Source organism: Onychomys torridus, chromosome 10 (assembly GCF_903995425.1).
Source record: "Onychomys torridus chromosome 10, mOncTor1.1, whole genome shotgun sequence".
Lineage (NCBI taxonomy): Eukaryota > Metazoa > Chordata > Mammalia > Rodentia > Cricetidae > Onychomys > Onychomys torridus.
The window spans coordinates 89,590,196-89,603,591 of NC_050452.1; the positions used below are offsets into that span (position 1 = coordinate 89,590,196).

A 13,396-nucleotide genomic window follows, 5' to 3' on the forward strand; every position below is an offset into this window, starting at 1 on the left:
GAGTCCACACCTCAATTCTGATCATATCTTCCCTGACTGGAAAAGTGCCACTTCTGAATCATCCTCAGTTGTGCGTATCTGAGCCCTCTACTGCTTAGAGCTTCTCTATGCAGGTATTGACAATTACTTCATTGTGTGGCAATGGCTGGCACCAAACAGACCTTGCTCCTATCAGGCTCCATGAAGCCAACCACCCTCAGTCAGTAAACCTGTTGGACTTGTTTCCTTTCTTGTCCCCAGTGACTGTCATTATTTTCCAGCCTCCTAGCCCTGACCTGGCTGATAGAGATCAGATGGTGACTGGATAGAAGCCTCCCCAGTCTTGGGTCCATGATGTACGCGTAAGTACTCAGCTTTTCTCAGTGAGCTGACAATGGGGACAGATTTACATCTCCTGGGTCAGCCTATGCAGATTCTGACTGGTGGAAGTTCTTTTAACTTTATGAGATTATATTTTGTGTCGAAATTTTGTCTCATTGTTTTTTTGAATGAAACAAAAGTGACCAGTGTGATGCTTTCTTTTTAATTAGAAAATAAATACAATATATTCACAGTATTATATTTTAACATTTAGAAAAATCTCTGCTTCAAAGAGTAAAATATTAAGCATAGTTAATTTGATTTCTTACTATGCTCAATATGATATGTTTTTAATAGTATATTTTTTAATGAAACGTATTATGGGATAACAAAATACATATTGAATAGGAAAGAATATTGAATTTTTTATTTGCTTAATTCTAAGTAAAAAGATGACTACAAATTGGATTACTGTATATATATATATATATATATATATATATATATATCACATGAATGAAACTGTTAAATTAAAACACTCATGTGTAAACAATTATTGAGTTAACAAAAACTTGAACTTCAAAATAAATGATCACTTTTCATTTTTTATTAAAATTACTTATTTTATGTAGTAGTATTTGTGCTATTGGTTTAGTCTGAAATGGATAATTGATATGTGATCGATTATTTCTTCCAAACTCCTTATAGCCCAAACTTGTTATTTTATTTCTCAAATAGGTGCTTAGTGTCCCTGTATATAAATTTCCCATGTTTCCATTGATCAGTGTATGAAACATAATTCTGATTTTGTGATCCTTGTGATTGTTTAGTTTTGAGTTTGTCTTCTATGAAATATAATGCTTTAAACATGTGGACTGTCATATTCTTAAATGATAAGTAATTTTTACATGCCCCAACTTACTTACCAATACCAGCATGAGCCCGAGGAAGACTATCCATTTCATGCCTAAGGCTGACCTAGACAGATCCTATCCTAATAATACAACTCACCAGGATAGTCATATTTTTAAGTATAAGAAAGCATATTTATTATTTAGCAAGATAAAATGTACAGAAGTGAGTATGATAGGCTAACAATTTTAATGTAAAAGATATATCAAAGAACTTGGAGTCTTCATCCACCTTTATCTCAGAATTCAGTAGCATGCCTCTCCAACAGCCTGGCTCTCTTCTTTTCCCAGTTCATGGCATTACCTATACCTACGTTCCTACTTTGACATATTATTATGATCTCTTTTCTACTCTGGATGTTTTCTTCTTCTTCTTCTTCTTCTTCTTCTTCTTCTTCTTCTTCTTCTTATTATTATTATTATTATTATACTTGTGTTATAATTTTACACATCAGCCATGGATTCCCCTATCCTCCCCCCTCCCGCTCCCAGCCCCACCTTCTTTCCAGCCCTTCCCCTCCATTCCCATCTCCTCCAGGGCCAAGACTCCCCTGGGGATTCATTTAAACCTGGTGGATTCAGTACAGGCAGGTCCAGTCCCCTCCTTCCAGGCTGAGCAAAGTGTCCCTGTGTAAGCCCAAGGTTCCAAACAGCCAGCTCATGCACTAAGGACAGGTCCGGGTCCCACAGACTGGGTGCCTCCCAAACAGTTCAAACTATTCAATTGTCTCACTTATCCAGAGTGCCTGATCCATCTGGAGGCTCCACAGCCTTTGGTTCATAATTCATGTGCTTCCATTCGTTTGGCTATTTGTCCCTGTGCTTTTTCCAATCTTGGTCTCCAGGGAGGCTACCTAGAAAACGGGACCCCAGGAAAGACACAGGGATCACCCAATGACAGAGAAATGGATGAGATCTACATGACCAACCTGGACGACAGTGGGAGTAATGAAGGGCAAGGTTTGAGGGAAAGAAAGTTTAAGGGAGCAGGAGATCCCAGCTGGATCGAGAACAGAAAGGGAGAACAAGGAATAACAGACCATGATAAATGAAGACCACATGAGAACAGGAATAGGCAGAGTGCTGAAGAGGTCCCCAGAAATCCACAATGATACATCCTCTGTAGACTGCTGGCAATGGTCGAGAGAAAGCCTGATCTGACTTAGTCTGGTGACCAGATGGCCAAACACTCTACCAGTCGAGCTGGAACCCTCATCCAATAACTGATGGAAGTGGATGCAGAGTGTGAATTGTTGAGACCAAGTCTGGATGTTTTTTATACCTTTGTTATACTTGCCTTTCTACTCTGACCATTTTACTATGTTATGTCACACTGAAGCCTCCTCAGATTTAATTCAGCGTTCTAAGTAAGGACCTCTAGACAAGAGTTGGGTCCTTGTTTTTGTTTTTTCTTTTTATTTATTCTTCTCTCATACAATACATGCTGCCTGCAGCCTCCTCTCCCTTCACCCCTCCCAGTTTCCACCCCCAACCTCCTTTCTCCCGCAGACCCACTGCTCTTTCTTTTCCCTTCAGAAAAGAGCAGCCCTCCCAGGGATAGCAACTGAACTTGGAATAATAAGATGCAATACGATTAGGCACAAACCCATTTGTGCTTAGCCCAACTGTCATTAGAGAGTCTTCCTCAGGCAGCTGATGGGAGCAGATGCAGAGACCCATAGACAAACATTAGGCGGAACCACAGAAAGGAAGATGGGGAGGAAAGATCGTGGCTGATGAGATTCTTAGCACAGACATCTTAGCCAGGTTTCCACTCACCTGTCTGGGTGTCCTCTACCTCTCCAGATTTCATGTTCATACATAAAGGTTAGGAAGACATAATAGCAAAATAGAAGGGATGAGAGGTCATAACCATTAACAGAATTTGTGATTATCTTCCAGGATAAACACAAAACAATTTTGGGGGTTTGCTATTATTTTAATTTTGGCATTATTAGTTTATTTGTTTTGTTGAAATACTAATGAGGTACTATTTCATATAGTCTGTATTTTAAGTAGTAAGGTTTTCATTGTGGAGATACTTAAGATGTGTGAGTATTTGATGTACAACATTTTTTTTTTTTTTTTTGCTGTGGGTCTTGGTCAAAAGTATTTCTAAATCAATAAGTGAAATAATACTGAAGTCCATTTGAATAACTATATTCTATGATGTCAAGGAGTTAAAAGCTAGTTAGCATACAGAACAACAATTTCCTTAAAGTATAAGAGCACTGTTTAAACTATCCTGGAGCATAGTTGTCTAGTTTTGTTTCACTTCACCATCTACAAATGAGGCAACAACAGGAGGTACAGCTACAAGGAAGCAGAACTTGGTGTCGAGAGACAAGTCAGTGAACTCTACCGTGATGGCTGAATGTGACACACATAAAAATGAGAAGCACACAGAAATATAATGAATCTGTCTGCCCAATCTCATGAAAGGATCTCTAAATATGTAAGAAATGATGGTTGCCTTTACAAACATGTAAAAATGGTTTGGAGGAAAATAAGTATATATTCTGGATTAAGACGGTCATTCAAAGTCATGAGATTTTAAGTATACTTCTAAGAAGACCCAGGATATCATCTAATTAAATGAGATGATTGGTTTAGGAAGGGTCTTTGTGTCAGGTTAAATATCTCTAGACTTCATTATGAGAGTTTGATAAAAATGGAAGGAGGAAGGAATGATGAAATTTGCTATTTAGAGCTTTAAGGGAACCAGCTCACTTGGTGACTTTATTGTCATTTGGTTGATAAGGGAAGAGGTGGGGTTCCACCTGATCATAGATTGCTTCCTCGCCTGTAAGGAATGCACCTTCCCACATTTAGTGACAGCCCACAGTCTTCCTTCATGATGTTAATGAAATTTGCTGTGATATTCTTTTCCTCTAAGCTGCTACAATAGTCATTCCTAAAGCATAGTTGTCCACCCCAGGCACACATTAAAACATTGAGTATCTGCCAATCGATACTCATCTCTCTATAAATTTAATTGCTTTCAATCATGTCTTTCCAGGTAAACAGAATGCTCTCTTTATTCCTAGTGCTAAACATATTTCCTGTCTCATTGCAGACCCTCAATATTTGTATGGTATTCATGACTATATATGGCTAAAGCTAAAGAATGATTATTGAGAAAAATAGGAAAGGTTATGAGTAAATGAAACACTCAGGTTCATGACTCATAACACTGATTAACAATGCTAATGAAATATTCATATCACAGCAATTCTGAAGATAAATAAAAAGCATAACAATAGAGATGCTTTATTCTAAGTAAACTTGTGCTGTTCTGCTGATGAAAACTTATCACTGAAGAGAAGAAAACATCAGGTAAATGTTAATTGACTAGATTTTGATTTCATTCATAATTCAACAAATATTGATTATAGTATACTAGTAATACAGTATATTCACATGACATGGCTACCTAAATTCTCTCTCTCTCTCTCTCTCTCTCTCTCTCTCTATATATATATATATATATATATATATATATACTGTGTGTATCTATCATGTGTGCAGACATATAAATACAAGATTATGTAAAAGAATAAGAAGCTGCATACTTTTTTTTTTTTCGAGACAGGGTTTCTCTGTGTAGCTTTGCGCCTTTCCTAGAACTCACTCTAGCCCAGGAGGGCCTTGAACTCACAGAAATTCACCTGCCTCTGCCTCCTGAGGAAAAAAATGTTTTCTGGTGTTTCAAATCTAAGGAGGAAATACAATAACAGAAGTGAATTATAAACATCATAAACGTGAGATGAAGGTTGTGTACCTTTTCTTTTGAAAGATTCACTTTATTTACTTATCTGCTAAAGCCAACTTTTAGATTATATGCTAATATTCTGTGACAGTGCTTCTCAACCTTTCTAACACTGAGACCCTTTAATAAAGTTCCTCATGCTGTGGTGATCCCCAACCATAAAATTATTTCCATTGCTACTTCATAATAGCGATTTTTGCTACTGATAGATATCATGATGTAAATATCTTATATGCAGGATGGTCTTAGGTGACCCCTGAGAAAGGGTCATTTGTCCCCCAAAGGGGACGAGATCCACAGGTTGAGAACCACTGTTCTATGATGTGTTTTTCATTTATTTTTGAAAACTAATCAAGATCAAAGTTTAGAAATGCATTTTAACAACTTTAAATATTGCTGTTGTTTATTGCTTTGCACAAATGATACTTAAAAAGACCCCAAAAGCATCTTTTAGCTGCATTTGACAAATGCAGAATAAAAATGTAGAAACAATCTGGGTCATGATTTGCTGCTGAAAGCAGTCACTTGCAGCAAACTGTCAAAATGGTATTTTTTGTGGGAAGTAATGTGGGGCTGTTTCTCCTCAGTCGTGGTACTATAAAGAAAGAAGTAGAAAGTTTTCATAATTTTGAAACATAGACATTTTAAGACTTAATTATTTATTGTGATGCATCCTGAACCCCTGAAAAAAATTCAAAATCCAAGTTCAATATCAACTCAAACTCACATCTAAGATATTTGTAGTTGTATTGGATTCTGCATATTATATCCTTTAAATTGTGTGTATGATACAAATCTTGATTGCAAGTTTTCTGTCATTGCCTATGTTTAAAATGTAGGACCTTTTTATTTTTACAAAGTTTTAATGTTATAATTAAATGCTTGTTATTGTTCAAAACTTGAAAACAAGTGACTTTGAGGAAGTCAGTAGTTTATATGACATTGCAATTAAGTAAGAAAGCATCTCATGTTTGGGGCATCGTTTCTATTATAAAATAAAAAATGAAGCAAAATACAACTTTTGAAAATATACAGTACAATGCACAATTAAAGATTGTAAGAAAATTAAAGTCATTACCCCATTTGTAGGTTAAAATATTATAAACTAACAATTTCGTATAACTGAAATTTATTAAGTATTTTCCTAGTATTGTTTTATTTTTCTTTGAGTGTTATATTTAGAGTGTCTAACACAACATTCAGAACATATGTTTCAGTGCTATGTGCTGTTTTAAAATGTTGGCTTAGATACTGGTATGTAAAACAATATTGAAGATACATTCCAGGAAATAAGATAAGATAAAGCATTTTGGCAAGAAATAAGTCCTGAGAATAGAAAAAAAAAAACCGTAAAAGAGAGTGCAAGATACATTCTGGTACTGTAGAGAAAAATGAAAACAGGTAAATCCTTTGATCTATATGATGGCAAACAACTGCCTTAACTCTTATCATCTCACCTGAGAGCATCCTTGGAGGATTCCTGTGCTTTCTTTCAATTGGAGTATTTTCCCTTCTTTCTTTTTCTTCCTTTCTTCCTTCTTTCCTTCTTTTACTAATCAGGTGAATAAACAGGTAGAGGACTTAGAGCATACACCAGTATCAAACCATCAGAAGAACAATACAAACTGAAAGAAGGCAAGGAGGGATAGAAAAAGAAGAGGAGGAGGAGGAGGAGGAGGAAGAGGAGGAGGGGGATGAAGGGGAGGAAGAAGAGAAGGAGGAGGCACTTTTATTTTGATGAATGTATTTAAAAATAGATTAAGAATCAGGTCATTTGGCTGGCTCCCATTTTTTACACTGAAGACACTTCAGTCATATACATAAACCTGAACAGAACGCTGAGGACTGATGCATCAGCACAGATACCGCCTCGAAACTCCATGAGCAGTATCACCTTAACTCTCATCTCTACTACATCAGTGTGATATTTCCTGCTCCACTCTCTATGGCTTCTTGCCTGTCTTCCCTCCCCATCATTCACCCTTCCATGCCGGTCTACTCCCAGACAGCTATGTGATCTAGATTGTACCTGGCTTTTTGACCCCCATCTTCAATTGCTTTCATGCTCTTTGCCACCATTCTGACAGGTAAAGGAATGATTAATCTTATTTCCATAGCTTATATTCCTTGTAGGTAAAGGAACAGTCAGATGTTATTTTCACGGTTTATGTACTATAACAAACTCTAAAAATATATTAACCAGTTTGCCATTATGGTTGAGTGTGAGACGGTTAGATGAAAGAATTGAGGCCAGCATCCTCAGCAGAATGTGCAAAAACACTTCTGTAAAGTTAACTTGAGAAATGTGTCCTCTGTGGAGGACATGGAACTGGATTCCTTGCCTTCCACCCATCATTGTTTTGGGACAGCATACTTTCCCTGGAAACAGCTAGTATTTTTCACTCCTTGGCCCAATCAGAGCAGCAAGAGTTCAGTTAGTATTTACTCCTTTTTCAAAATCAACAAGCCATTAATTTTATCACATTTTAACTCATTCGTCTCCATCCCTTTCTTTCGACAGAAGTAATTGAAAGAACATTAAACACTATTTGCTGATAAGTTGTACAGCTGTGACAACATATAAGAAATGGTTTATTTGCTGCTCTCTACTGTGTTTACAAAATTAGGGATGCTGAGTCAAGCTTTTAGTGGTGGGGAAGTTGTTTCCTCTAACTTTCACAGTACTCTCCATTAATTAGAAATCTGGATGATTAACATTGAGTTACACTTATTATTCAGAAACATGGAGAAATAAGATGCTATTAACATGAACAAACTCAGCTAGGTATTTCTGATATTTATACATTTCAATTTAGATTTATCCATCATCCTACATCTCAGACACATGAACTATGAACCAATAGCTGAGGAGCCCCCCAATGGGATCAGGCCCTCTGGATAAGTGAGACAGTCTATTAGCTTGAAGTGTTTGGGAGGCCCCCAGGCAGTGGGACCGGGGGGACCTGTCCTTAGTGCATGAGCTGGCTGTTTGGAGCCTGGGGCCTATGCTGAGACACTTTGTTCAGCCTTGGTATAGGGAGGAGGGGACTGGACCTGCCTCAACTGAATCTACCAGGCTGAGCTGAATTCCCAGGGGAGTCCTTGCCCCTGGAGGAGATGGGAACAGGGGATGGGTTGGGGGGAGGGAGGACAGGGAAATCAGTGGCTGATATGTAAAATGAAATTAAATTATAAAAAAAATGTTTTTAACTAAATAAAGAATTCAGGAATTATTAAAGTGTCCACTTAGTTAAATTAAAATGAAAATGTACTATTTTCATCAATGTCATCCTGGAAGTGAGTTAACACATTAAACAAAGCATGTATTAAATTGTTCTTGGTGCCCAGAACTATATTACCTGCTTAGGTTAGGTGTTGCCTGTACATTAGAATAATTAACATAAATATTAGTTAGAATAGAATCAGTTCCCTAGAATTTTATTTTCATTGATTCACATGGTAATGTTGAGAAAACTAATGTTGCATTTGTAATGTTTAACTGTTTTCTGCATTGGAAAAATATAGGGAAGTTAGTTTTAAAACCTCATGGTACTCTTAATGTTACTATGAAATAATGCATTTCATTGTACTTTTTTGTAGTTTTATTTGTAGCTAAACATAGTAAGTTGATTAATAGGTTTTCAAAGGAATATGGAAGCAAATACCAGTTAATTTATATATGGAAATACAGGTAGGATCTATCTGAATATGAAGCCAATAATAAGAATTTCAGACATTCTCACAGGGATAAAATCTAACTTTAAACCTTAAGCAAAACAGTTTGTAAGTTATATTTAAAATTTCAGAAGTCATAATCCAATTACCTTATTGTTATTCGAGAATTACATGACATGTTTTTTTAAAACTTGTATAGATTAGATCAGATGATTTTATTAATTATCAGTGAGTCCCTTAATGTGTACTCAAAAATCATTTTTCAAAAAATTATGTCTTTATAAAATTTAGTTTTGGTTGCATGACTTTGCCCAGCTGTGATCTGAGGCTTTGTGCCTAGTCTTGTATCAGGTTATGCCGTGTTCAGGTGATATTCCTGGGCAGCCTGCTCTTTCCTGAAGGGAAAAGGAGGAGGCGTGGATCTGGGGAGAGGGGAGGTGGAGGGGGGACTGGGAAGAGTGGAGGGAGGAAAATTGTGACTGGGGTGTATTAAAAACAAAACAATAAAAAGTAAGTAAGGCATAGTTTTGAAGGGAAAATGATAAGAATGACAAGCTCTCAGATGTCTCTACATGTAGCCCTCTAACCTAGTCATTATCTCTCACACATGACCCTTCAGTAATGTGACAGAGAAATTCTGGGACATGTTAATTTTGTTTATTGAATATGCAGATCATGTGAGTTGTAAATGAGAACACTGCTGATGTCCTTTATCTAGGGCACTTATATCTTAATCACAGCTCCTCCCTCTGTATTAGTATTGCAAAATACTAACAAAATACAAACCTCTTCACCAGACAACCATATAGAAAGCTAAGTGCAGAACATCACTGCTCATGGAAAATAATTGCATTTTAAATGTGCTCATGTATGTGCATGTGTGTGCACATGTGTGCCTGTGTGTGCATGTGTATGTGCCTGTGTATTTGTGTGTGTGTGTGTGTGTGTGTGTGTGTACTTATTTTACCAGAAACTGGATAACAATAGTATACTTCATTTAGAGTCTACTATAGATAAACACAGGAAAACAGAGCCAGTATTTATTTCAACTTTGAATTCACTGCAACTAATAGTAGTTTATGTAACTAATCTTTGAATACAAAACAAAATATTAATTATTTTAGGGATAGTATATAAAAATATTCAATATTAAAATATAATTTTCAAGAGACAGTATGATTGACAGTCTGTGGAATCTTTACAAGTCACAATTTTATTTTTTTCTAGTGATAATCTCTCAGTCTAAGTCACAGGTGATAGTATTTGATTTCTCATGAATTATTTCTTGGATTTAAGGTCAGAATGATTATTTTTGGTTGTAAGATATGAACTTGATTTTAAAAGATAATTTACTGATATCATTGAACTACTTCATAAAATTGAAAAAAACACATTGACATGAGAGGTGTAGATCTTATGCCACATGGAAGGAGAACAGAGGATTTCATACACATTTTGCTGTAATTTAACATTTTTAGTTACAGTTTTTATCATGTCAGGTCTATAGTTGCAAGCATTTCCCAGAGACAAGATGAGCCTAACTCCATGTCTGACACACAATAATTAATAACTACAATAATAATAATAATAATAATAATAATAATAATGGTGATAACAAAAACAACAGTAATAATAGAACTGCAACAGCTTTCCAGAATCAAATCACAATCAATGCTCTTACATTTCGCTGTGGTACTTGAGACCTGGTCACTCATATCTCAGTCAGGGTACAGAAAACAATAGGACTTTCTCATTAGGAGTTCTATTTCAGTAGAAAATCAGGCGAAATGTTTACTTTCTCCTCCAATATGACTGTCAAAGTACTATGGACCCGAGTTTATTGTGATTAATATTCAGGGCTGAGACGTTTCAAGTCAACCAAATTTCTAAGTCATTGCACTACAAATGCCTTTAACACATCCAAACAGCAAAGATTAAACTCTGCCTTTCACGAGTAAACTCTACACATGCATGAACTATATAAAGCAGCATTGCAATCCTAGGTTGCATCATAGCAGACTATAAAAAGCACGTGGAAAGGATTAAAAAATTAATAATATGTAAGATGCTTTTGTATAGTCCAGTGACTGTTTCTTTCATATGAGTCATCTTTGTTTAGTGTCTCTATTATTACTGAATTTTTAAATAACATTTTCACATTTATTAGATTTTTAAAAAAATATTTGGAGAAATATGGCATAACTCGATATGTGTACATTATTAGTCTTTGATTAACTCTATATATTACAAAATTTGGTAGATTGAGAAGACTATGCTTACTGATCACATCCAAATCTCTTTTGAAATTATTTTGATTATCCCCTTCTCAGCTGGTTTCATGCACGTTGGTGGCTCATTTTATGAACCCCTCTGTTCTTTCTTTTCCTGGATCTTGTCAATGAGATGGTCTTCGGGCTGTTTTGTTTATTTGTCTTTGAAGAAGCCATACTTGATCCTAACCATGAGATAAGTTTTCCCTGTTATAGGAATAGGAGTGTCCTCCATTTCTTATACCAATTTTCATCATAGTTAAATATTTGTCAGTAGTTTTTTGGTTTTTGTTAGTTAAGTTTGTTCTTTGGCAATTTCATGTGTGTATACACAGAGCTAGGTCAGTCCAAGCTACACAGCAAGATCTTGTCTCCAAAGCAAAAGGAATCAGAAAAACAGAAAAGAGGAAGAGATTTGTGATGCAAATCCCAGATCTAAACATTTTAATGGTTGATGAATACTTTCTTAAGCAAGATTAACTGGGATACAAGGTAACTAAATTATAAAATATTTTATACTGTAATTGTACACATAAGTAAGTGATTATACACATACTTAGAATCCTATCATTAAGATAGTCCCTATGTGTGTAACATTGGTGCTCAGGCTGTTATATAACTTACCTTTAGTTTATCCAAAGTGAAGCCTCAGCAAGATTAGCCAAAGCTGAAGATTTTTAAGTTAGACTTTAATGAAAAACTAGCATGATTTAATAAACTGCAATCTTATTTTGCCCTGTGGAAGGGTGCACCTATGAGTTTTGATGAGGTTCATTTTTTTTCCTTTGAGTGTTTAAAATTGCCTTTGAAATGAATATCATGTATTTTATCTCCTGCTGTAACTTGCCAATCTTCATGTGTATCACTACACATATGTGATTGTTAACCTCAGTTAACTCATGCAGAAGAGATACTAATAAAGAGAGAGAACTATTTGTGGACATGCCCAGAAATGAAGGCATCTTGGCAAGAAGTAGAGTGGATTGTGCCCAAGCTGAATCTCTAATGTTTATTTGTGCTCCAGGTTGAATACAAATGTGTTAGGACATGTGTAAGACACTGGAAGAATTTCCCCTCAGGGTTGCTGTGGTGAGAACATCTGATTAGTGCATAAATATTTATGCTGCACATAGAATTACACTTAATTTACATCTGATTATTTACATCTCTTTAGTGCTCAGGATAGTTAAATATTTAAATCCTCATCTTGATGGAATTTTTATCTGATTCATTCGACTTACAAGGTTCCAGTTAATTGTACTGTATTGCCTTGTAACACATTAATACCATTAGAAATAAACAGAAAATAAGCTCAATTAAAAAAAGTCACGTAAGAATGATCATGATGATTTAAGTAATACTGTCACAGGTGATTCAAGTCTATTTAAGTAGACCCCATATCTTCTCATTTGTCCTTAAATCCTTGACAAGTTTCTCTTTCTTTCAGATGCAATGCTGAGTCAAACCAACATACACATCTATTCACTGGACATCTGTTTCTAATTCAGAGTGATACTGTTTCGTTAATTAAAAATTAATTAGTTTACAAAGTAATAGGGTTTTCCATCCCTACTTCATTTTGCTTGATTTCCACATCAACTCCTTGCCTCCCCCTGCCTTGACACTGTACCGTTGGCACCCAGCATTCCCTTCTTCCGCATTGCTCAGCTGTCTTCACACTTCCCTCTCTCAAAGCCTTTTTTCATTTCTAATCACAGGTCCCCTTTCTAGTTTCCCATCTGTTATTTATGTTTATTTTCCTCTGCATGTGCATATTTATGTTAGATGCTAAGTCCATGTGAGAGAGCCTGGGTTCATTCACTTAACATCTTCCAATTCTATCTATTTACCTGCAGATTTTATAATTTCAAGTTTTCCCTATGGCTTAATGAAGCTGCACTGTATATATGTACCATGTTTTCATTATTCACTTAATTGTTGACAGACATTTAGGCTGGTTTTAGTTCCTTGTTATTGTGAAAAGAACAGCTGTAAATATGGATGTGCAAGTTTCTCTATAGTAGGATTTAGAATTCTCTGAGTGTATACCCAGGAGTATGGTGTGGATCATATGGTAGTTCTAATTTTAGTCTTTTGAGAAGCTTCCACACAAATTTCCATGGTGGCTGTACTAGTTTATTCTCCCATCTACAGATGTTAAGGATAGTCCTTTCATTTCATTCTTCCCAGCATGCATTGTGTTTGTTTGTTTGATGGTGGGCAGTGTTGACTTGGGTAAGATGACATCTCAAAATGGTTTTAATTTTGTTATATCTGTGATGGTTAGAGATGTTGAACATTTTTTATAAGATGTTTCTTGGCCATTTTTATTTTTTCTTTGCTTTTTTTTGTTTTTAGTTTTTGTTGTTTGTTTTGAATACTGTTTAGGGCATTGGTCCATTTTTTTGGTCATTATTTTCAGATTTTTAACTTAAATTTTTTTTGTAGTTCTTTATATATTCTAGACACTA

The 13,396-nt window shown here is 35.6% G+C and overlaps 1 protein-coding gene across 1 annotated transcript in view; it reads left to right on the forward strand.

Annotated features, from left to right (window-relative positions):
* Positions 1-281: 281 nt before the first annotated feature.
* Positions 282-13,396, forward strand: part of Tmprss11f (transmembrane serine protease 11F) — a 68,677-nt gene continuing 55,562 nt past the window's right edge. The window contains exon 1 of the mRNA XM_036200202.1: positions 282-341. Within this exon, the coding sequence (XP_036056095.1) occupies positions 331-341 (11 nt within the window). The 5' untranslated portion in view covers positions 282-330. The remainder of the gene's footprint in view (positions 342-13,396) is intronic.